At 38.5% G+C, this 22,259-nt stretch overlaps 1 protein-coding gene across 1 annotated transcript in view; it reads left to right on the plus strand.

Annotated features, from left to right (window-relative positions):
• Positions 1 to 934: 934 nt before the first annotated feature.
• The window catches only part of LOC127439783 (low-density lipoprotein receptor-related protein 2-like), a 23,706-nt gene continuing 2,381 nt past the window's right edge, over positions 935 to 22,259 (plus strand). Inside the window, exons 1-18 of the mRNA XM_051695997.1 lie at positions 935 to 962; positions 1,268 to 1,441; positions 2,151 to 2,363; positions 8,150 to 8,368; positions 8,774 to 8,986; positions 11,554 to 11,783; positions 11,901 to 12,030; positions 12,384 to 12,571; positions 13,997 to 14,180; positions 14,257 to 14,469; positions 17,231 to 17,414; positions 17,586 to 17,787; positions 18,067 to 18,231; positions 18,774 to 18,974; positions 19,076 to 19,619; positions 19,731 to 19,850; positions 21,114 to 21,221; positions 21,477 to 21,710. Of these exons, the coding sequence (XP_051551957.1) occupies positions 935 to 962; positions 1,268 to 1,441; positions 2,151 to 2,363; positions 8,150 to 8,368; positions 8,774 to 8,986; positions 11,554 to 11,783; positions 11,901 to 12,030; positions 12,384 to 12,571; positions 13,997 to 14,180; positions 14,257 to 14,469; positions 17,231 to 17,414; positions 17,586 to 17,787; positions 18,067 to 18,231; positions 18,774 to 18,974; positions 19,076 to 19,619; positions 19,731 to 19,850; positions 21,114 to 21,221; positions 21,477 to 21,710 (3,550 nt within the window). The remainder of the gene's footprint in view (positions 963 to 1,267; positions 1,442 to 2,150; positions 2,364 to 8,149; positions 8,369 to 8,773; positions 8,987 to 11,553; positions 11,784 to 11,900; positions 12,031 to 12,383; positions 12,572 to 13,996; positions 14,181 to 14,256; positions 14,470 to 17,230; positions 17,415 to 17,585; positions 17,788 to 18,066; positions 18,232 to 18,773; positions 18,975 to 19,075; positions 19,620 to 19,730; positions 19,851 to 21,113; positions 21,222 to 21,476; positions 21,711 to 22,259) is intronic.

Consider the following 22,259-nt stretch of genomic DNA (forward strand, 5'->3'; position numbering starts at 1 on the left):
TGAAATTGAAATGTGTAAATCTTAAAATTATTATTGTGCGCACGCGTGCATATATTGAAAATGACCTTAACGCTGTGCGTTATTTTGCAATTAATTATTTAAAAATTTAGTATTGTATAGCTACTTTTATTAGTTATTGATTGATTACATAATTAATTTATAGTTAAAGTAATAAAAGCCTATTCATTACTCATATTTGTTTTGACATTTAATTATAAATTATTAAAATGAATCATTATTTATTAAGTATTTATAGTATGTGAAATACATTACGTTATTAAAATTAATTAAATAAATAAATATTTTAAAATTTGATACCGTCATTTGGCATACTCAATTCAATACTACAACAGTACAGGTGACAAAATGACATTTTAAACCTACCTCCTACCATACCTCTTTATTAATTTATAATAAAAGTATTAATTATTTCTATTTATATTAGTTAGTATTTATATGAAGTGTTAACATAAATACAAATAAATAATTCTTTAAATAATTATTTTAAGTATACAAGTATTAACTTTAAATAAATTATAGTAATTAAAGTTTGTACCTTAATTAGTAATTAATAAATAATTATTATTAGCTATTATTACTTTTTTCAAATTAATAAGGTAGGTATTGTAATTAATACATAAGCTGTAAGTTACAATTACATTTATTATCAGTATTAAGGGTTAAAAAAATGCAATCCTCTGTCATCGATCTGTTGTCATCTGATCAATTAAGATGTATCGATGTCAGCTGTTGACGCAATTAAAGCGCCAGAGCTCGAACTGAGCCGGTTTGACACGCGCGTCTCTGCAGTCATGTCCTTATTTGTGCTGCTGAATGTCGCATTATGGGGGATCTTACTGCTTCTGAAAGGTGATTACAAAATTATTTTAATAGTTAACATCAATAAAATGTTCCAGTAGTTGCTACTGTAACCATGATTGGAGCAGATAAAGCAGATAAAGGTGAAGTCACTCATTTAGAGCGATTTATCCTGTAAGACTAAAGACACTTTATTGCCTTATTTTGATCCCTTTCTGGTTTGACATTTAGGATACTTTAGGCTTCTGAGTCACATCACATTAAGATCTTTTAATCACTTTGCTATTAAGAGATCTCCACTAAAGCAGACTCAGTTGTAGCACTTGAAAAAAATGCACATACTGTTAATAAGTTAATGAATATTTAAAATGAATATTACTGCATACATTAAAAAATGCCTTTGCTGTAATTTGAGGTATCTAATGCATTTCTGTGTGTTCTTATGTAGCTGAAGGTGTGCTGGCTGCAGCTGCATCTGAGCCAGTTCCCTTAATCTGCAAATTGGGTTTCAAACCCTGTAAGGATGGATCGGAGTGTGTGCTTAACAGTCATGTGTGTGACGGGGAGAATGACTGTTCTGATGGCTCTGATGAAGATGAGTGTGCCTCTGTCTGCAGCGTAGGCACGTTAAACTTTAGCTCGGTTTCTTTCAAGGGTGTGCTTATCAGGGTCTGATTGATTTCCAGAGGCAATTTTGCAGTTTAAGGAATAGTTCACCTTAAAAAATTAATTCCATCATTTACTCAATCTCATGCCATCCCAAATGTGTATGTCTTTCTTGCAGAACACTTTTTTTTTTTAGAATTTTTAGAAGAATATTTCAGATCTTTCGGTCCATACAATGCAAGTAAAAGGTGACCAAAACTTTGAAACTCCAAAAAGCACATAAAGGCAGCATAAAAGTAATCCATAAGATTCCAGTGGTTTAATCCATGTCTTCTGAAGTAATCCAATTGGTTTTGGGTGAGAACAGACCAAAATATAACTCCTTTTTCACTGTTCATCTTGCCATTGCAGTTTCTAGGCACGATCATAATTTCAAGTTCGATTACACTTCCTAGTGCTTGACGCATACGCAGAGCGCTAGATAGTTAGGAAGTGTAATCGAGCTTAAAATCATGATTGCAAAGGAGACTGCTGATGTCACGATTTATCATTTAAAAGGAGTTATATTTTGGTCTTTTCACCAAAAATCGTTTGGATCACTTCAGAAGACATGGAATGAGCCCACTGTATCTCTTTGTTTTAGCTTTGCTGGATTACTTGTTTGATTTCTGGTTTGGTCCACTTGTTGGATGCACTTCTTTCATTGTCTTTCATTCTGTTCCCAGGTCAGTTTCAGTGTGCACATGGTAAGAAGTGTATTGAGGGAAGGCAGTTTTGTGACGGTGTTGCTCAGTGTCAGGATCGCTCTGATGAAGTGGACTGCTTCAAGCCGGAAGAGGGGTGTGCTCATCGCTGTGACAAAAACCACTGCATCCCAGAATCCTTTATCTGTGATGGAGACGCAGACTGTGTGGACGGCAGCGACGAGGACAGATGTGGTAAGAGTTTTGTGTAGGTTTTACAATGATATTACTGGATTGTAGCTGGGCTACAGGAAGTGTACACTAAGTTCCACTCTGAACAGCGCTAAAGGATTCTACAGATAGAACGGCTTAGATCTACAGTATAACAGCGGCCTATAGAGGTGAAATAAAAACAATCATGTAGGGATTTGCTGTGTCTAAATCTGTCATTATTGACTATTCATCCATATTTTTATCCTCACTTTAATGAATAACTTATTTTGATTAGATAAGCAAGTGTTCTAAACAAGATTATTATCGTAAACAAAAATGATTACTAAGACAAAAAGTGAACATTTTCATTAACTGAAATTACAATAAAAACGGGAGTTTTCAAAAAAAAGGAAACTAAACTAAAACTACAAATGTGCACTACAATATGAACAAAAACTAAATAGAATCATTGAGAGAATTACTTTAGTTTTTTCGTATTTTATATAATTGTTGAATGATCTGTTTAAATAATCTCTCAAGCCTGATTTCTCTGTGTTTTACTCCAAAAGAACTGCCGAGCATCGTCTGATTGACATGTGGAAACCACAGATGTAATGTTATTATATACCATATCTGAACAAACTATTTAATGTTAAAAATCTGCTAGTAGTATATGCAAGAATTGACATCAACCAAGATCAGTGGCGTTGCCAAGGGTGGGCGTTAGACACAGGCCTACCCAGAATATTAGAGATTATTCTTTGACTTCAAATATATATTTATAATATAGTTTAAAAATGCATAGATTCTGGTTTCTGAAAGTATGAAAGAACTGTTTGAATGCACCATTTCTCTGTTGTTAAGTAAAGTTTGGTTAAAATCCCCACTAAATTTCCTGGTTACACCCTTGACCAAGATTTATAAGTGGTTTAAGTGTTGTTCATTGTTAGTTCACTTTAGCTAATGCAGTTAAATGTTAACAAATACAACCTTATTGTAAAGTCACAGACAATATTTTGTGGTGTTATAATGGATGAAAACTAAAAACAAACTAAAAATGGTCAATTTCAAAAATATTTTTTATTACGTATTGTATTTCAATGGGGATATAATTTATTACAGCTGACAGTTACGTGAGCAAACAAGGTTTGACTTTGAACATCAACCGTAACAAGATCAAACTTTAGGTTACTCACGTAACCCCGGTTCTACGATAACATGAAGTGAGGTATCTCACTAAGGGACTGATTACGGAAGCTCCAAGGACACAACGTCTGTCAAGATTGACAGACCAATCGCTGCAGCCCTTAAGGAGTCCCCCTCCCTAATATAAACCACAGCTACCTGTTGCTGCATCATTATCCGCATATCTCTTGTCCGTGCGAACTGTAATGATGTGAGATACCTCACGTCATGTTATCAGAGAACTGAGGTTACATGAGTAACCTAAAGTTCTCTTTCTAACACTCTTACGGTATCTCACTAAGGAATTTAGTCAACTCCCGCATTGCAGATATGCTGGCTGAAGCAGACGCCACAAGCAGAGAAAACACAGAACCTAACAATTGTACTGAATCAGACTTCCTGATATTCAAGACATGATATCAGAAACAGAAAGTACATGGCTCTGCTTATGCAAATAATAAAGCTGTCTTTAAAGAGAGCAGCTTTAGCGTGATACTCTCCAGCGGTTCAAAGGGGGGCGGAGACGGCTTGTTCAGGACCACGGGCAGGTCCCACGGTGAAACCGGGTGTAATCTCAGAGCACCTCTCGTAAAATGACAAATAAGTGGCCGCTGGCCCAAAGTGTCAATGCCCACATGACATGCTGATATAGCAGCCAAAAATACTTTGACTCTAGAAAATGCTCTGCCCTTTTCCATCACCGAACACAAGTACGGAACGATATGTATGTCTGAACACTATTGTTCAAACACTCCCCATTTGAGATCATATAACGAACACGTTGAGGCTGTTCTCATGCTCTGGATCATTTTAATCACTCTCGGGGGCACACTGGTTTGATTTAAGTTTAGCCTGTCATGGGCCAGGCCCAGAGAGCCAACATCTGAGGAGAGGGATGGAAAAACTCCCCGCGCATTTGAGAGAGAAGATCTCTGCACAGCGGTAGAGACCGGGGTGGTCATAAAGCATTTGAGTTATCTCTGCCATCCACAGCTTCCCTGGCCAGTTCGGAGCATTTAGAATAAGAGAATGACCGAACTCCCTCACTCTCCGCAGCGTCGGTCCGATCAGGCTCAGTGGGGGAATCGCATATAGTAACACATGAGGCCATGGGTGGGCTAGCGCATCCACACCCAACGGTGCATCGTCGCCCACCAGGGAGAAAAACAGAGGACTCTTGGCGTGATGCAAAGAGCTCTATGGCTGCCTGTCCGTATCTCTGCCATATGAGGCTCACCACTTGAGGGTGAAGCTTCCATTCTCCGTACAGAGGATTCCCTCTGGACAGCAAACCCGCTCCTCTGTTCATTATGCCTGGAACGTGCATTGCACGTAATGACAACAGGTTTGTGCTGCTCCACACAATCAGTTTGTCTGCCAAACTGTGAAGCTGGTGCGAGCGGATTCCCCCTTGCCAATTTTTATAGGCTATCTCTGTCGTGTTGTCTGTTCTGATCAACACGTCATGATTCTTGAGAAAACTCAAATGTCTAAGAGCTAGAAACACTGTTAGCAGCTCCAGAAAGTTTGTGCTTTTCTCTGTGCGGGAGTCCAAACACCTCTCACTGTTCTACCCTTGAACACAGTGCCCCAGCCTTTGAGAGAAACGTCCGTCGTCACCACTTTTCTCATTAAAATGGGGCCCAACGGGCACCCTGTCCTGAGAAAAGACAGGACTCTCCAGTAATGGAGAGCATTCATGCATTCTGACAAGACGATCACTCTGTGACTGACGGCCCAGGCGCAGTGGCGCTGTCCAGTTCTGAAATTCCCTCATTCGCAATAACCCCAGGGGAATCACGGCCACTGTTGAGGCCATCAAGCCCAACAGCCGGAGACACATCCTTGGGGAAACTGATCTCCCCCATTGAAAAAGTGAGATGCAGGTGTGAAATGCTTTGATGCGCTCCCCCGAAAAGAATGCTCAAAGCTGAATGGAGTACAGTCTGAGCCCCAGATAACTTATCTCTTGCGAGGGAATAAGACAGCTTTTTGTTTGGTTTATGTTGAATCCCAAGCTACGGCTACAAAGGACTGTTTGGATTTGGAGTGGCCCGGTTTCTGTTGCGGAGTCATATTGACCGGTTGTTGAGGCGGGGCAGGACAAGGAGGCAGGTAGACAGACTGTCCTCCTCTGTCGGAGGGCCTGAAACCACCTCGGTTTGGCTGGTAAGATTGTGGAGTGGGCTTTCTCAGGAGACAAACATCAAACACCTCTCCCTCCTTCCAAATGTTGCACTGTTGGCACACTGCTATACCCAATTCCCCCATGTCCTGAACATCCATTCTCGAGAAACCATTAATGGGCACCCGGTGTGAGAAGGGTTTGTCCCAAAAATGTCTTCATTTCGGCCACACAATCCGGTACGGCCGGAATAAATTGCCTCGCTGGCAGGAGACGTGATGGGAGTATTTTCCCGTCATACAGATCTCGAACAGCTCCTGGGCCTGCCAGCTGGGTTGGCCACTCAAACAACAGTCTGACTTCGGCCCTGCGAGAGACTTCAATGAGATCCAGATCAGCTTGCACAGGGGAAGGTGCGCTCTGAGGCAGGGACAATTTGGGGGGGACAATAGCATCCTCATCACAATCCTCGTCTTCCTCAAGTATATCTGACAACACTTCATCCTCGCCATCGTCTCCCTCTCCCGCTAACTGGTCTTCAAACAGCGAGGGAAGAGCTGCGGTTGCCTCGTCCATCAACTCCCCCTATGTGCTCGGGCTTCGAGAACTCTCCATAACCTCTTCTCCCACAAGAGAGGAGAGACACTGGTCCTCCTTCCCTCTGCCGCCACCCTAAGTCGTCTTTCTCAAAATTTTTGCAAGAATGAAGCACAGTGAGGACAGCCGTCGGGCTCGATAGTGCAGCTTGAGCATGTTTAGCACCTAAGCATGCGATACAGATAGTATGTGAATCCGTTGCAGAAATCCACGCACCACAGGCACATGGGCGAGGAGGAAGGCCTTTCCCCCCAGGGTCCTCAGGCACTTTGGCTGTAGCCATGATAGAGCTAGCACACTCTTCGTATGGTAGTTCCACCTTGACGTGAAAACTCAGTAGTATGGAGCAGTGTATCAATAGAAAACTCTTTTTCCCTTCTCTTAATAGTGGGGTGAGTGCTGTAAAAGTCAGGAAAAACACTGAAAAGTGCTAAGAGTTTGCTTACAGATAAAAAGGAGAAAACTTGCCTTAACGCATTAGTTTACTCTTTTTAGTCCACAAATTAATTAAACTGGCACTCAACAAAAACGCGGAGGAAAAATTGCGTTCAGACGTTACCTTGCGGCTCCGTCGACGAACTGTTAAGCAATAATTCACAAATGCGTATGCCGAGGACAGCTTTCAAAAATCTTCCACGGGGAGAGAGCGAGAATGAGGCAGCAACAGGTAGCTGTGGTTTATATTAGGGAGGTGTGTCATTGGAGCTTCTGCATTCGGTCATGCCGGAGGCGTTCCCTTAGTGAGATACCGAACGAGTGTTAGGGTACGTTTACATGACAACGATGTACTAAAAATGGAAACGTTTTTCCTTTGCGTTTTTTAAAAGTTTCGCGTACAGACGACAACGTTGTTAAAACGATCCCCGTTCACACAGATCCGCGAAAACAACTAAAAACACTGTATTATGCATGCCAGGCCAGTAGTTGGCAATGTCACTTTGTAAAGAAACTACATAAGCATGCTTCCACAGAGCGGTGAATCCAAACAATGAAGATGCGGAAGCATCGAGCAGTTTTGTCTGGACGGACAATGAGGTTGCTTTATTACTACAATTACTTTGCTGGAGAAGTGTCAATAAACTCAAAATCTTGAGCAGCACAAACACAGTCCTGTAGTCTGCCATTGTAGTTTTGAATGTCTCGTGCATGGTTTCGAAATACTCGCGCGCATGACTATAGACTGAACACGTAATACACGTGCGCGTGACGTCATCGTTTTCACAAATTCGCGTTTTTGTACGTTTACATGGAGACGATAACGGCATAGTTTTCAAAAACGTGCACTTTGGAACCATTTTCAAAAGTTTGCGTTTTCAGGCCCCAAAACGACGTTGTCATGTAAACGAACAGCCAAAACGCAAAGTTTTCCGTTTTTAGTTGAAAACGCTGTCGTGTAAATGGCCCCTTAGAGTACTGAAGTTCATGGCTTTTTAATGCTTCTGTGTAAACATTTTAAGGCCTTTATTGGATCAATACAAGTAAACGTCATATTATGCTACAACGCATTACTTCAGAGAGAGCTTACGACCTACTAGTTAGGTCTTGCTTTAAGAACGGGTGGTGCAACCAAATTAAGCACTGACTTAGGAACTACTAGTTAGCCATTAGTGTGAACTTTACGTCTCAACTTAAGTGAGACCTTTCAAACAGCTGGTGCAACCCTACCCAGGCACACTTGTTGTTTGATGTTTCAGAGCTTAGGGCTGAACACCTATTTCAGTTATATCTGTCAGGCAGTACGAACATTTAATGTGCTATTTCCAAAAAAACTAAACAAAAACAGCAAATTTAAGCTCCAGGTATAAAGCAAATTGTCACTGATATCTTTAGTTGCAATATAAAAAAAATATATAAAATATATATATTTTTTTGCAAAAAAACTTACCTGTTGTCTTCATTTTCCTTCTTATCATATTCACAGATGTTAACCCTAATGGTGATGAAGACGGTGAAGAGAAGATAGAGGAGGAAGATATCTCGGATGACAATTCTGTAGCTGAAGCACCTTTGCGCTGTTCTCTTGGCTCTAAGTTATGCAGAGATGGAACAGACTGTGTTCTGTACAGTCACGTGTGTGATGGAGAGCAGGACTGTAAGGATGGGTCCGACGAGGACGAGTGCTCTGTGGAGTGTGAATCCAGTGAGGAAATAATGCTAGAATATTTGTTCAGACACACATTTTCCCAGTTTTCCCAATCATTTTTCTCACAGAATGTAGAGTCTTGTTCTGTTCAGGGTATTCTACATTTATTCTAGAAGTTTAAATACTATTTTTATATTTTTACCTGGATTATTCCATGAAAATAGCCATAGACGCTGGCATGGTGTTAAAAAACAAACAATTTATTGCTCGTTCTTAGGTGTAGGGATTGGAACAAACCCCTAACTTGAAGTATTAAACTTTGTTGTGTAACATGTCTCATTGTGTGCTATTACTTTTCTAAGCAATCAGACTTATTTTTATTATTTATTTTTTTCCTAGTAGAAGATAAATGGGTAAAAATGCCTGTGTTCACATGTTAATATTTATTCTATATGTTCCCAGGTCAGTTTCAGTGTGCACATGGTAAGAAGTGTATTGAGCGAAGGCAGCAGTGTGACGGTGTTGCTCAGTGTCAGGATCGCTCAGATGAAGTGAACTGCCTCATGCTGGAGGAGGGGTGTGCTCATCGCTGTGACATAAACCGCTGCATCCCAGAGTCCTTTATTTGTGATGGAGATGCAGACTGTGCGGACGGCAGCGATGAGGACAGCTGTGGCAAGTTTTGAATTTAGTCTTGGCAGCAACTTTTGGTGGCTGTGAATAGACACAATATAAGATGATTGTCTGCATTTTAATAACAAGGTTCCCACAGTCATGGAAAACCTGGAAATATAAGAGAATATATTTTAGAATAGTGCTTTCCAGGCTTGGAAATATCATGGAAATAAGTCAAATCTTACATAATATTTTATAGTGATTAGACATTTTTCCAATTATTGCTCTTTGTGAGTGAGTCAATGATGTGACACTGATTTTTGTGTGTCTGGATCTGTTGAGTTTTTCAGTTAAACACAAAACAATCTCTAATATGATGAATATGTTTTCAACTTGATTACAAAGTCATTTTGATATTTTTTTCCATTAGACCCTCATGACTGTGTGTGAAAGTTTAAAAAATATCAGAGATATTGATATTTTCATTTTTATGAAAAAGCATTTTGTTCAGGTCAAATGGAGTAACCTTGAGAAAACTTGTGAATTTGTGACCAAAATATTCATTTTAGATCAAAATAAATTACGTTGAAAAAGAGGTTTGAATTTTGTACACTTGCATGTATTCAAGGTGCAAGGAAAGTATTTTAATACCTTTTTACTTGGTTACACCACTTAACATTTTCAAGTCATTAAATCAATATTTTTGTAGAAAATTTTATGATTTTTAAATGTTTTTATAGAAACCAACATGGACACAGACTACATTTTTACATTACGAATTTAACATGCATCTTAAACTAGATTTTTAAAAGATTTCTAATTTTTATCTTCTCTGAAATTAGTGTTTGTCAAAGAGTAAAACTCACCAGCAAGCCAGCATGAAACATCCGTCCATTTTGGGTTTTTTGGAGACATTTGTACACTGAAAGAAAAAAAAAATTACTAGTAATATTTACTTGATTTGTAAGATTTACTTAATTTACTTAACACAGTTTTTCTTAATGGTATAAAATTAAGTAAAATCTACTTAATTACTTAAACTTAAAAACTTCATGATGTAATATTAAAGTGAGTAAATTTAACTTAAACATTACAGTTAATAGTGTTTACTTAAACTGATGTACATGGTATGTAGTAGATTTTAAATGAACATTTTTTTAGAACATTTAACATTTTGAACTTTCCTTATAAACCCATTTAATCATGTACCACATGACCACTGGGAGCCTTCCACAGGGAAGCTTAAATCATTATATTTAGTCTATTTGAAAACATCATCTTGCAATTCTGACAATATAGAAACAAGATACAGAGCTGCGCACACAGGCCTCACTTGGTGAACAAAACACGATAAAAATGACAATCAACATATATAAAAATTTCATGAATGGGTTATTTTCAGTAGAAAATTAACTTCAGACTTCACAAAACAAGAAGTTACCAAATGTAACAACAAAAACAACAATAAAAGCTGGGTTAATAAACTTGCAAACAGTGAAACCATGCCAGCTCATTAATTGTTCAAGGTCGGTGCATGTTGGCAACACCAACTTCGAAAAGTTGTCAAATTTACTTATTTTTTTATTTTTATTTTTTTACCAAGGAAATCACTGAAATTTGCGAATCAATATGACAAGTTTTATACTTTAGAAATGATACATTATGACACATTGTAAAGATGACAAACAGTCATAAATAATATTTACTTATAATCTAGAGCATACATTTTTACATGTTTGAATTGAGAACAAGTGTAGGATTTTCAAGTTCATACCTAACTTATTCAATGTAGAAAGTACTTCATCTTTTCTGCTAAATTTACTTCACCACAAAATAATTTATTTTTCCCATTTATAATCATTTAAATTTGTTAATTCAAAAGATTGGTATGTGACATACAAATGGAAAATGCCCAGAAATCTTTTTAAAATTATTTCTAAAAAAAATAGTAAAAAAAAATTCAGTAATCGCAAAAATCTGGAAAAGTCATGGAAATCCATCTGTCAAAAAGTGTGGGGAACTACTTCCTAACTAATAGCAGATTGACTAATAATTTGTATAGATTTATTTAGATTTACAGGGTTCCCACAGTCTTGGGGAAAACCTAAAAATATTTTTGGAAAATGGTGATTTACAGGCCTGGAAAGGCCTAGAAATAATTAAAATTGCAGTGGACATTTCTGTAGCGCATATAAATATTTCAGTAACACTTTACAATAAGGTTCCATTTGTTAACATCAGTTAATGCATTAGTTATCATGAACAAACAGTTAACAATATATTTTGTACTGCATTTATTAATCTTCATGGTAGTTCATAAAAATAAAATAATAATGTATTAGTATATGTTGAAATTAACATTAAGTTTAACAAATGCTGTAAATGTATTGTTCATTGTTAATTCATGCTAACTAATGTTGTTAACTGACATTAAGAAATGAAACCGTATTGTAAAGTGTTACCAATATCTCTAGTTATCTTTACAGCTGCACTCACAAACAGGAAAATTCTAGCAAATGATTTTTCAACTACAAAGGACTGAAAATTGGAAATTCATTGGTCAAAAGATGTTGAAACCCTGTATTCAAACCATCTTAAGATGCCTGTTTTGTGTTTTCCTGTGGTAGATGCGGAGAGCTGCAGCATTTCGGAATGGCGTTGCAGCAGTGGTCAGTGTGTTTCCATCAGCATGCACTGCGATGGTCACCCAGACTGCAGAGATCATTCAGATGAGGTTGACTGTGCTGAACCGCCACCCTGCAGCACGCAACGCCGCTGTCCACAGAGCCACGAGTGTCTGCTAGAGGAGTGGATATGTGACGGAGAGACTGACTGCAAAGATGGAACAGATGAAAAGGTGTTATTTTGTAGTCTGTTTACCATCATTATGTTTCAGATCACTCAAAATTTGATTAATGAAACAGAAGGTTCTCTGTGTGGTGAAGCGTCACTGGTCGTGTTTCATTTGAGACAGAACTGTAAGGAGTCTCCAGTGCAGTGTGGTGAATTCCAGTGGCAGTGCTCCTCAAAGACAAAGTGTATTCCACAAGCCTGGCGCTGTGATGGCGCTGAAGACTGCAGGGATGGAAGTGATGAGTCTGGTTGTGAGTTTACATTGTTTCTACAGACTTGGTTTGAACCTAAATGTTAGAAACATGGCCCGATGTGAACCGAGTACTAATACAACTTGCTCTGCTTCTGAGACAACTTTCCTTTTCGGCTGTGGTCAACAAGCACTGAATTGACAAACTCTGTGTTCTTTGCAATAGCCAAATTATTAAAATCTTAGAGACATTTTGGCCTTTTACTTTGATTATACTGTAGTACAAGCCATGTTAACTGCTTAGATGTGGGGCAATGGAATGCAAAAGTAATACTCTAACGGTAGTTTTACCACGATTGCCTTCACATCTTGATATCTGTACAGTTCCTGGGCGTGTTGTTTGTGTTTTAACAGGTCCACCTGTGTCCTGTCCTCCTCATCAGTTCCAGTGTGGGAGTTCTGAGTGTGTGGATCTGTCTCAACTCTGTAATGGAGTCACTAACTGTCTGGATGGTTCTGATGAGGGTGGAGACTGTCAGATAGATAAATGTTCTGAAAAGTCAAAGTGTGCACAGGATTGCCACAGCACACCTACAGGGACAGTATGGCTTCTCCTCCCTATTTTAACACATATCTACTTTAAAAATTGGAGCTACTGGCCTTATGGAGTAATATATGGAGGGTTAGTTTCTTGGTCTTCTGGGGGCTTATTACAGAAAGATCTTTAACTTTAGAACTTTAGAATCCTATCTTATCTGTTTGGTAACCATGGCAATATCAGTTAGAATCTCATTTAGGACAAACGCTATTACAGAATAACATTTCCTAAATGCATTATTCTATCTTAACTACAGTTAGGATTTGCTTCTGTAATATGAATAGGTGAAAAAATCTTAAGACTGTATGGTCCTTATATTTTAGAATTATGGTACTCTTTGCAGTGTACAAATGTAATTATGGTAGGAGGGTAATATGATACTGGTTAATAATCTCGGATGGTAACTGAAAGTTTGTGGATTTGAACATTGTATGGGTCAGTCCTTGAACTCAGACACTCTAGGTTATTCCAGGGGGACCTAACATGTAATAAAAGCACTGTTTTTCATTTTGATCAAAAGCATCTACTGAAATATGGTTGGAATTATGAAGCAAAGCTTGTCAGCAGTGGCACGCGCAACCAACTTATGCACGACCCAAAGAATCTGACACCACTATAACCTCGATTTTGAGGCCATTTTATGTTTCAAAAATGTATTTGGTTATAAGTTAAGAAAACCCTTAGTGACAATCGCCTTAGAATTATAACTAGATACATATAGTTTGCCAAGACACATTTTTTCTGTTGGCTTGACAAAGTCTTGTTTGAAAGTTTAAACTAGTTTTACATTTAACATTTGATGGTTATACAGACATTATGACATTATCTAGCAAGACAGATAATCAGATTTTGTGGGTTTGTTTACATTTTAATTTTTGACAGTTGGCGTTTGAATTAACAAGCATTCTGTTGGCCCATTTGAACATTCCATCAATGTAAATCTATGGGATTTTTCCCATTTTGATAATCCGCTGTGAGAAAACCATGCATCCGATCAGTTACAAATTACATACCACGCTATTCCAGAACAGTTTGAATGTCTATGCCACGTTTGGTGATGTAGCTCCAAAGCTATAGGTGTTAGAAATTTTGGTCTTGGTTTAGGGATTAAAAATAATAATAATAATAATAATAAAAACTTGTTTTTTTTTTGTAGAATAACAGTATATTGGCTTTTGTGAGTTTTCTTAACCTAAGGGGTTTCTTACAACTGGGCCCTTAACCCCAAAAATGTTTAGTCAGTGTTCCATATATCACAGCTTTGTTACCATATGGTTCTATGGGCTACAATAGACTCATCAAAAGAATAACACCACTAACAAATACAGTACAGGTGCCTATGCACGTTTGGTGCTTGGCCCCTAATGACTACTTTGATGCTTACTATGTTGTGACCTTACATTCATTTATTCTTAAATTCTTCCTACAGCGCTGTTGGTGCAGGATTGGATACAAGCCTTTAGATGATGGTCTATTGTGTGTTGATGTTGATGAGTGTGTGGACAGTCCATCCATCTGTTCACACTACTGTAACAACACTCAGGGCTCATTTGAGTGCTCGTGTAGTCATGGTTATGTGTTAGAACCTGATGGCCGCAGTTGCAAAATTACAGGTATCTCCAGTCAAAATAAAGGTAGTGCTCTACATATTTTCTATGAGTCATTGTCAAAAATCTGTGGATGTCTTAGGTGAGCCATACCTGCTGGCGTCTGTGCAGTCTGAGGTCTTCCTGTTGGGTCTGAGGAGCTTCAGTCTGGACATTCTTGTTTCAGCAGAGAAGCAGTTTGTCCTCTCACTTGACTATGACTGGCTGAAGGAGAGAGTGTACTGGATCAACCTCAAAACTGACAACATAAAATGGCTTTCACTGGATCAGAAGAGCAAAGGAACCATCATTAAAGGTCAGACAGGACTAGTTAGTTTAAGACTGATTAATCAGCTGATATAGGCCATTGTCCAAAAACATGTTAACTCTCGTCAATGCTTAAACACTAGCGGTGGTGATTTTGATTAATTTTAGTGATTTGATTCTTTTGATTCCCTTCACAAAAAAGATTAGTTCAGATTCCTTCATTGATTCAACACTAGCCTAAATATAGAGTTTCAACAACGTCCGTGTTTTATTATAATGTGTGGTCATCACTCACTTTTATTCATAATTCATCCAGCCCCTTTTCTTGTTGAACGAGATGTAGCTTCTCTCATTCAGCAGATCATCATTCTTGACGACTGATTCATTCATGTCGGTCGCAAACAAGTTTACCAGTACATTCAGTTCATTCACGACAAATTAAATGACTGACTAGTTCAGTGAAAGGATATATTCATTCAGTGGGTCCAACCAATGATATGCTCCTTCACAGCCCACTCTTGAATGCTATTGGCTAATGCTAAAGTCAGTCTTTAAAAGCAACACAAAGACAAATGGAATTTGCATGTCTACAAAAGTATGAAGACACTTTAAAAATAGTTTAAATACCATAATAATTTTCACCACAAATGGCAGGTCTTATTTCTCCTATATTTTGTCTAATGCTGGGCTTAATTATTACCAAAACAAAAAAAGTTCAAGAAAAGCCTAAACATTGTACACTGTGCATCAAAGCACAGCTGTAATTCATGTTATTTTAACTATGGTCTTCAGTCATTTTAACACACAAATTGGGGATCATGTTTTGTGTAGACCTATAAACTTGTCTTACATGCATTTCACCCATTTCTCCTTGTTGAGCATAACTGAATGACATGCTGAACTGAACGAATGACATGCCTTCATCACATTCTGTCGTTCGGCAGATCCTCGAACAAGTTTACCACTCAGAATGACGTCTTGTGTCATTCATACTCAAATGACCGAATAGTTCAGTGAAGGGGAGTATTCGTTCAGCGGGTCAAACCAATGATGTGCTCCTTCACAGCGTGCACTCGAATGCTATGGGCTCGTGCTGAAGTCAGTCTTTACAGGCATGAAAAGCAGCAAAGCTCATTGGCTTCGAAAGGGAGAGATGTCCGTGAACGAAAAAGTCAGTGTATGGAGGTGAACGAGAACGATTCATTCACTTAAAAGATTTGTTCAAAAAGAAAGATTCATGAATGAATGAAACATCACTATTAAACAATGGCTTTGTATTTTGGCAGAAGCTAAGTGCAAGTAACTACGCATGCTATTTTGCACTAAGTGTAAACAGTATTCTATTTGCACCCTTATTTAAAGGGGCATCACTGCAGTGCGTTTAATTTGGAGTCCCACAGACAACCCCTAGCCTTAAAACTAACCCTAACCTTCCCTTACAAAAAATAAAATTCTGTTTTACTACAGTAGTAGTACTACACAGTGTGATCATGATATTATGTAGTAAAATCATAGTAACCACAAAATAAGCATGGTTACTACACCAACACCATTTCACTGTAGTAACACCATGGTTATTATATTAAAATGTGGTTTACTCCAAAAACATGGTTACAAAATTACAATAGTAAAACCATGATTAATTTTCATACGGATTAGTTTACAGAGGGTGCTTACAAGGGAATACGGAGTGCGAAAGGTCCGTTTAGATGGCGTGTATTTTAGGGAGGAGGTGGTTAAGTTTGAAAACAAACAGTAGTCGCCAATAGAGATTGCTATGTAAAATAAAACTTTTTGACAATGTACCAGTAAACATTTCAACGCTTTTCCAGGCTCTCTTTCTAAAATTACTTTCTTTTTAGTCTGGCAAAGAAAAAAATAAAGGATAATATTGAATAAACCGCATTTTTCCGCTATGTTTTTTCGATTTCGCAGCACAATTTGTCCCACCTTTCCAAGATTCACTTTGGTCAATGCATGCCTACATCAGAGTGCATTGCAGCAAAACTTGAAATGCTCTCAACTTTTGGTCGCATTATGAAACATCACTATCGCGTTTTACCCTTGCATTTTCTCACTACTTTCGATGCACCATCACCATTGAAATCGATGTGTTCACAGCGCTCTCTGTTACAGCGTAAACTCTAGTGTGTATGCACCATGAGACTTTTGCAAAAGGCACGTTACAGTCTGAATCTACTTACAACCGATGCTGAGCCACGAGAGAAAGCCATCACCCCTCTTGCCCTAGACAATGAAGGAAATGTGTATGGTCAACAGACCTTGCCTCTTACCCAGATCTTAACTCCCTGATCTGTACCATGACCAAATCACTGCAAAGAAATTAACCTTTATATAAATTTGTATTTAGAATTATTAGTATTAAAGGAAATAATAAGTGTGGAAACAGGAAACCAGATGGGGGAAAAAGGCAGATTTGAACCCAGGTTGCTGGCACGAAAAAGCACATTCAACCACCCTACGCCACTGAAACTACACTAATAAGCAGTTTGTTGTAAATTTGTGTTTCCAGTAGACTATTGGGGTGCAAATAGCTGTGCTGTGTGACGCACTATTCTATTTTTTTTTTATTAAAAGTTTTTATTTTTATTTTATTTTATTTTTTTTATTAAGTAAATTGACTTTAAAAAAAAAAAAAAAAAAAATTATATATATACATAAAATAAGTGGTGTTCTTGGATATCAGCATTCACCATTGAGAAACCAATATTGGTTAGACTAATAGTCATAACAAAACAAGGTTAGGTGTGTGTAAAAAGAAAGCATGTATGTTTATATCTTTGTCAAAGGCATAAACGCAGACAGCCTGGCTGTAGACTGGGTGGCGAGGAACCTCTACTGGGCTGATAGTGTAAACAGCCAGATAAATGCTGTGGGACTGGACAGAAATTCAACCAGAACTGTAGATCATGTGGTGATTCTGGACAAAGGCCGAGGGCAGATTCATTCCCTGGCTCTGCTGCCACAAAAAGGGTTAGAATAATCATTCCTTTGTCTAGAGTTATTGTAGAACATTCTCTCTCAATGTAAACAACAGTCTGCTTGAAGCTGTTTATGATTCTTAACACCTTTTGTTGACTACCTTCTTGACAACTAAAAATTAACCTGAGATGCAATCACTGCTTATTCCGTTTCTCTCTTAAGTCTAATGTTCTGGTCAGAAACTGGGGATGAGGCTCAGATAGAATGTGCAGGAATGGATGGATCAGACAGACGAGTGTTGGTCAGTAACTCTCTCCGCTGGCCGGTCAGTCTGACCGTGGATTCCCTTCATAACAGAATTTACTGGGCAGACGAGAAACTCAAGTGCATTGGATCAGCCATTCTGGATGGAAGCGACATTAAGGTAGTGGATATGTTCACTCATTTGAGAGGTGCTTGGTACAGAATCCAAATATAGTCTGAGAAGCTACAGTCCACCAGGTAGTTGGATAATATCCACCAGGTAGTTGGATAAATATTTTAATGACAAATGTCTTTCAAAAAAAAAAGCACGCTGAATTGCGCTTATTGAGGGGGAAAAAACATTGTATTAACAGTGCTTGCATTTTTTGGGGATGCAATTTCATTCGGTTGTATATATTAAGCTGTGAATATTTTATATTCATTTTCCATTGTTCCCTAGATCTTGCAGCTGATGGAGACCCCCAGTCCATTATCAGTATCTGTATTCAATGATATGGTGTACTGGTCTGACACCAAAAGAGGAACCATTCAAAGAGCTCACAAAGTGACTGGCAAAAAGCACCAAGTCCTGCTAAAACGTCCCGGACAGCCATTTGGTTTGAAAGCAAGTATTTCTAAACGCTGTACTCATTAAAAATCATCATTAAAAGACATTTTTGAAGTGTATATTTGGACATTCAGACATACAAAATTGCAACAATGTTCATCCCATACAATGGATGACAAAGGGGGTGTTTGGCAAAAATGTTTTTATTTTTTTTTTACATTTGCATTGTGAAAAAAAGTGCAAAGTGAACTGAATGAAAAGTCAGGCCTACACGAGCAAATGTTTCAGCACAAGCTTTCTTCAGTGCTCACATTTCAATGTTTCACTATACAAATTTAATACAATTATTTTTGCCAGACCTCTCTTGTCTGAAACTGTTGTCTGCGCACAGAATAAAGATTGTTTTTTATTAGTCTTTTTGGAAGTAATATAAGCTAGACTGAGCGAAACTATACTTTGTATTTTGCATGAAACTTGGTCTTTGTTTTTGCAATTGTTTGGTGCTACTCGTCATGGTGCATAAAAAAACATGCCTCATGTTTTAAGCCAAGTCAACTAAATTAAACTGGTACAAGAGATAAAAATTTTTGTATTTGCAGGTTATTCACCCTTTGTTGCAACATAGTGTTTCTAACCCCTGTGCGTCCAAGCGCTGCTCTCACCTGTGTGTTTTAGCACCAGGCCTCAAGGGCGTGTGCAAGTGTCCATATCAGTTACTGTTGGATGAAGATGAACTCACCTGCTCAAAACCCAAAGACTCGTCCTTCCTGCTGTTTCTCTCACCTACTGCCATCACACAGGTAAACTGCTGTTGGCCTCACTACATGTTCTACCTTGTCAAGATTAAAAGTAATAAGTCATATCTGTTGTGTTTTAACTTCCCTCTCTATATATTTTTCAGATCTATTTGCAGGATAGACACAGTGGCACTGGCTTAGAGCAATGGCCTGAACACCGCCAGTTCGACTTCCCGTACGCGATCAAGCCAACAATGTTTGACTTTGTGCTGCGTAATCTCACCCTGTACGTGTCCGACGCCAGCCAGCGCATCGTTGGGCTGTTCAAGATGAAGGACACAGCTTTAGTGCCACGTGGGAAGCTGCTCAGACTACATAAGGACTCCATCAGAGCGTTTTCAGTGGACTGGATTACCCTGAACGTATACTGGAGCAGTGAGGAGCTGCCTGGCCTGCAGGTTACCTCGCCGGATGGCGCACACACAAGTGTGTTAATCCAAGATGGTGTTGGAGCTATTGAATGTATTGCTTTGCACCCGCCCAGTGGACGACTCTGCTTCTCAATCAAATTCCAGGAAGGTCAAATGACCAGGGTAGAGTGTGCATACATGAATGGAAAGAATAGGACTGTGGCATGGAGAAACTCGGTCGGACTGACTTCATTGCTCTTCACCGATGAAGGAAATAAACTCTACTGGGCTGACATGGGTATTGTTATTTGTTTTAGTTTTTGTGTTATGTTGGCTTTTGTTTTTTGTTTATTCTTTTACAATGGACTATTAATTAAGAGTAATACAACTGGAACTGTTTTTCCCATAGGTCTTGCAGTTATTGCTTCGGTTGGCGTAGATGGTTCTGGATACAAAGAAATTAAGACAGAGGAAGGCTTGAGGGCATTTGCCTTGGTTAACAAAGTGCTTGTCTGGATTACAAAAAGAGGTAAACATTTGTATGTGAAAGTTTTGTTCTCTACCTTTTGGAAGTCATTCCATTTTAAAGTGATAGTTCACCCAAAAATGATAATTCTCATCATTTAATCACCCTTATGTCGTCTCAAACTCATATGACTTCCACGGAACACAAACAAAGGTATTTTAATGGAGATATGTCTGTTTGTCCATACAATGCAAGTGAATGGTGACCAAATTTTCAAGCTCCAAAAAGGACATAAAGACATAAATGACTCCAGTGGTTTAATCAGTCTTCTGAAGCAATCCAATCAGTTTTGGGTGAGAATAGACCAAAATATAACTCCTTTTTCACTATAAATCTTGACATCCGCAGTCACTTTGGCAATCGTGATTTCAAGCTCGTTACACTTCCTAGCACTATCTAGTGCTCTGCGTATGTGTCAGTCACTAGGAAGTGTAATCGAGCTTGAAATCATGATCGTGCCTGGAGACTGCAATGGCATGATGTACAATGAACAAGGAGTTACATTTTGGTCTGTTCTCACCCAAAACCGATTGCATCGCTTCAGAAGACATGGATTAAACCACTGGAGTCTTGTGGATTACCTTTATGCTGCCTCTATGTCCTTTTTGGAGCCATTCACCAGAAATCATATCTCCACTAAAATATCTTGGTTTGCTTTCTGCGGAAGAAAGTCATACGAGTTTGAGACGACAGAAGAGTGAGTAAATTATGAGAGAATTATCATTTTTGGGTGAACTATTACTTTAAGGTGGTCCAGCTGATCAACCCTCTAGACCAGCTTGAACCAGTTAATTACCATAAATGAGCATTCCTGGACAAGTTGGAAACCATGTAAAACCAGCTTCTGCCATAAAATGGTTTCATCTGGATTTTCCATTTGGGTTTAAAACTAATGTGTGTAATTTTTCGACGTAACAGATATTTGTAGGTTGATTTCACCTAAAAGTGTAACACTTTAGCTCTGTGCTGCTATTAAACCGGCCCCTGTTTGAGCAACATGTCAAGCCCAAACCACCAACACTGGCTCAACTAATGATGTGACTTAGGGTGAGACTATCTATAACCAATAGGAGATGGGAGGAGTTTTCAAAAATATTTTTGAACCGGTTTGAACAGTTATTTTAACAATTCCGTTTGTTGTCATTAGTGGCACTGAAATTGCACACCTTGGCCTGTTCTATATTGTCCATCATAATCTCGATGTGCATTACTTCACAAAAAAGTCAGACATTCTTCCCAGTAATAGACATGTCCACTGTTGTTTAGATTCCACTAAGTGTTGGTTCAGTGATGATCAGGAGACGGTAAAGCTGTGGTTTGAAGTAAACACAGAGGTCGTCAGTCTGAAAGTATTCACTAAATCGAGGCAAAAAGGTAAGCAAAGAACAATTCCACAAACCTTAAACTAGGATGTTTACCACATAAATTGCAGATAATGTGCTCAGTTATTGAGCTTTGATGGAGCTGTGGCGCAGTGGTTTGATGTCCAGCCCTAGCCATTTTTTTTATTCCATTTTCCTTTCACCACTTTCCTTTTTTCCACTGTCCTTTCCATTAAAGCCAATAAAAAGCCCATGAATATAAAAAATTATCAAGCATTAAAGCTGTCTTTTCATCTTTGTATTTCAGGCACTAACCTCTGTTCTGAAGGTAATGGAGGCTGCAGTCACTTCTGTTTAGCGGTCCCTGGAGGAATGACATGCCTTTGCAGCCATGATCATCACCTGGTTAACGGCAAAGACTGCACGTCTGATGCCCGCTGCCCTGTAGGCAACAGACCTTGCCTGAGTGAAGACATCTGTCTACCTCTAAAGCAGTTCTGCAATGGTGTCGCAGACTGCCCTGATCATTCGGATGAGAATTGTAAGGAACTGCCCAAACCAATTTTACATTTTTTTGACATTCCCAAATCAGCTTATTGTGTTGAAGAAAATATTCTTTTACCAATAACATGCATGACAATATTATAGACTAGTTTCTGCAGGTAGTTGTCATTTGAATGTGAACATTTTTATACCGTAAAGTGGTGAAGCTCACGAAACCTGTCAAGAACACACCCGGGTCATATTTCACACCAAAATCAAAAGTATAATTGGAAAAGGGAATTCAATTTTCCTAAAAGAAAAGGAAGCCTCTTTTATTTTCTTTTTTGCATTGTGACGTGTCGTTTGCATTTTTTTTTTTTTTTTTGCATTGACACATTTTCATGAGTTAAGCACATTTACCCCCAAATTCTCATTAACGTAATGTAAGAAAAACAAGTATATCGTGATAGTATTTGTTGTACTGAGTTGCAGTGCATACTGTAATACAATGCAAATTATTGTACACTCACTGAGCACTTTATTAGGAACGCTATACTAACACTGGGTAGGGCCTCCCTTTGCTCTCACAACAGCCCTGATTCTTCGT

The sequence above is a fragment of the Myxocyprinus asiaticus genome, chromosome 4 (genome assembly GCF_019703515.2).
Source record: "Myxocyprinus asiaticus isolate MX2 ecotype Aquarium Trade chromosome 4, UBuf_Myxa_2, whole genome shotgun sequence".
Lineage (NCBI taxonomy): Eukaryota > Metazoa > Chordata > Actinopteri > Cypriniformes > Catostomidae > Myxocyprinus > Myxocyprinus asiaticus.